General features: G+C 39.3%; 1 protein-coding gene across 1 annotated transcript; it reads left to right on the forward strand.

The window, feature by feature from the left end:
- Nucleotides 1-350: 350 nt before the first annotated feature.
- LOC105801771 (dehydration-responsive element-binding protein 1D) lies at nt 351-1,466 on the forward strand. Its single transcript, XM_012633053.2, has one exon. The coding sequence runs from the start codon at nt 548-550 to the stop codon at nt 1,187-1,189; it is 642 nt and encodes a 213-aa protein (XP_012488507.1). The 5' UTR covers nt 351-547; the 3' UTR covers nt 1,190-1,466.
- The last annotated feature ends 553 nt before the right edge of the window (nt 1,467-2,019 follow it).

Genomic DNA, 2,019 nt, shown 5'->3' on the forward strand with positions numbered 1-2,019 from the left:
TAAAATTACATCACTCATTGGAACAGATAAAAGATAAATCGTGCGAGTAGCTCGAAATGTAAGAGATAATACTGAAGCTGACGCTTATGACTCCGACAGCTACAGAAACAATAATTTTCTCGAACACAAAAAAATAATAATCAGTCAAAATGTCAAATAGAACACGTGTCGTTCCCTGAAGTATCGAGAGGTTGTCTGAAAAATTGGTACAGCTGGCTAAAGAGAAACCCAAGCGTGGATGCCCATCCACCTTTGCCCCCACAATTCCCACAGCCTGGATCCTCTTCGACTTTCCGTGTTCGTCCCCCTTATTTTTAAACTGTATAAAATTCGTGTACTTTCTAATCCTATGATCTCAACAACTTCAGATACTTATAAACCCCTTTCATTTCACACTTCCAATTCATACACTTATCTTTTATCTTACAACTTTGGGTTTGATTTTGTTCTACTGGAAGTGAAACTTCAGTGTCAAGCTCCTTATTCAAATGCTAAAAGTCAAATATTTGATTAATTGAAAATTCAGTTCACGGTTTTATTCCTTGTTATGGTTTCGTCACCGATGTCGGATAGTGGGAGTGGAAATGGAGCTTCTCGTCCGCCGAATTTTTCCGATGAAGACGTGATGTTAGCTTCGTGTTACCCAAAGAAGCGAGCGGGAAGGAAGAAATTCCGGGAGACTCGACACCCGGTGTTCCGAGGAGTTCGCCGGAGGAACTCCGGAAAATGGGTTTGTGAAGTAAGGGAACCTTACAAAAAGTCAAGGATTTGGCTCGGGACTTTTCCGACGGAAGAGATGGCGGCGCGTGCTCACGACGTGGCGGCGTTAGCTCTGAGAGGAAGGTTGGCTTGTTTGAACTTCGCTGACTCTGCTTGGAGACTCCCTGTACCAGCTTCTACCGATCCGAAAGACATCCAGAAAGCGGCGGCGGAGGCAGCGGAAGCTTTCCGACCTGTTGATTCCGCCGGAGATGGCTCAAAGACAGCTGAAAAAACGGCGGTGGAGGGAACTAAAGAGTCGGAAGAAGTGTTTTATTTGGACGAAGAAGCAGTGTTTGGGAGAGAAAAGTTTCTGGCAAACATGGCGGCGGGGATGATGATGTCTCCGCCTCACAGTGGATATGAAAAAGATGAACAAGAATTTGAGTTTGCCGATGGTTATGTACGGCTGTGGAGCTATTCTATTTAAAGTATTAAATATACATAGGAAATTCTATAATTAGGATATATATGTGTATACATGGACGAGATTAGTAAGATTGGCTTCTCGTCAGGGTATAGCTTCTTGTTCCCTTATTATTGCTCCGTACTTCAAATATTTTAGTAAGTACGGATGGTCTTAAATGGGTCCAGAGTTTTGATTCAGATCGCACGATCCCGACACGTAAGTGTTACTGTGTGTATTAGGTGCATCATTTGATTGTCGAAAAAATGATAGAAAAAAATGACAAAAATATTTAAAATTATTTATGGTCCTTTTTCAAATTTATAAATAGGAAGATAATGTGTTTTAATGCACCTAATCCCACATCTTCTTACACTAGCAACAATGTCTATACCAGTCGAATTAAGATTCAATTGGCATGAAAAAATTCATTTTTAAGCTCAAAGGAAAATGTCTAACCATCAATCCAAAGGCCATTATAAGATTTCGCATAAATCAATTGATAATTAAGCAACTACAGCATTAATTAAAGCTAATATTGCTGTAAATAGCATCAGGTTTAGCCAACTTTAGCTTACCACACTACTTGCTTAGCCCAACCATTGTAAGTGGGCTTCCAACTACTTCTGGGCTTTATCTCTTATTGTTGCTTCTCTAGGGATTTAAGTTGCTGGAGTATTCAATTTTTTTTTAAATCGATTAACAAACAATTCGATGATCAATACGATACATCAATACCCATAATTAGTAGAGCAATTCTTAGATCTAAATTGATAACACGGTCCATGCGGAAGATTGAAGAATAAAATATTTGGATTTTAAATTGTAGATTTACGATATTTAAAGCCATTTCA

The sequence above is a fragment of the Gossypium raimondii genome, chromosome 11 (genome assembly GCF_025698545.1).
Source record: "Gossypium raimondii isolate GPD5lz chromosome 11, ASM2569854v1, whole genome shotgun sequence".
Lineage (NCBI taxonomy): Eukaryota > Viridiplantae > Streptophyta > Magnoliopsida > Malvales > Malvaceae > Gossypium > Gossypium raimondii.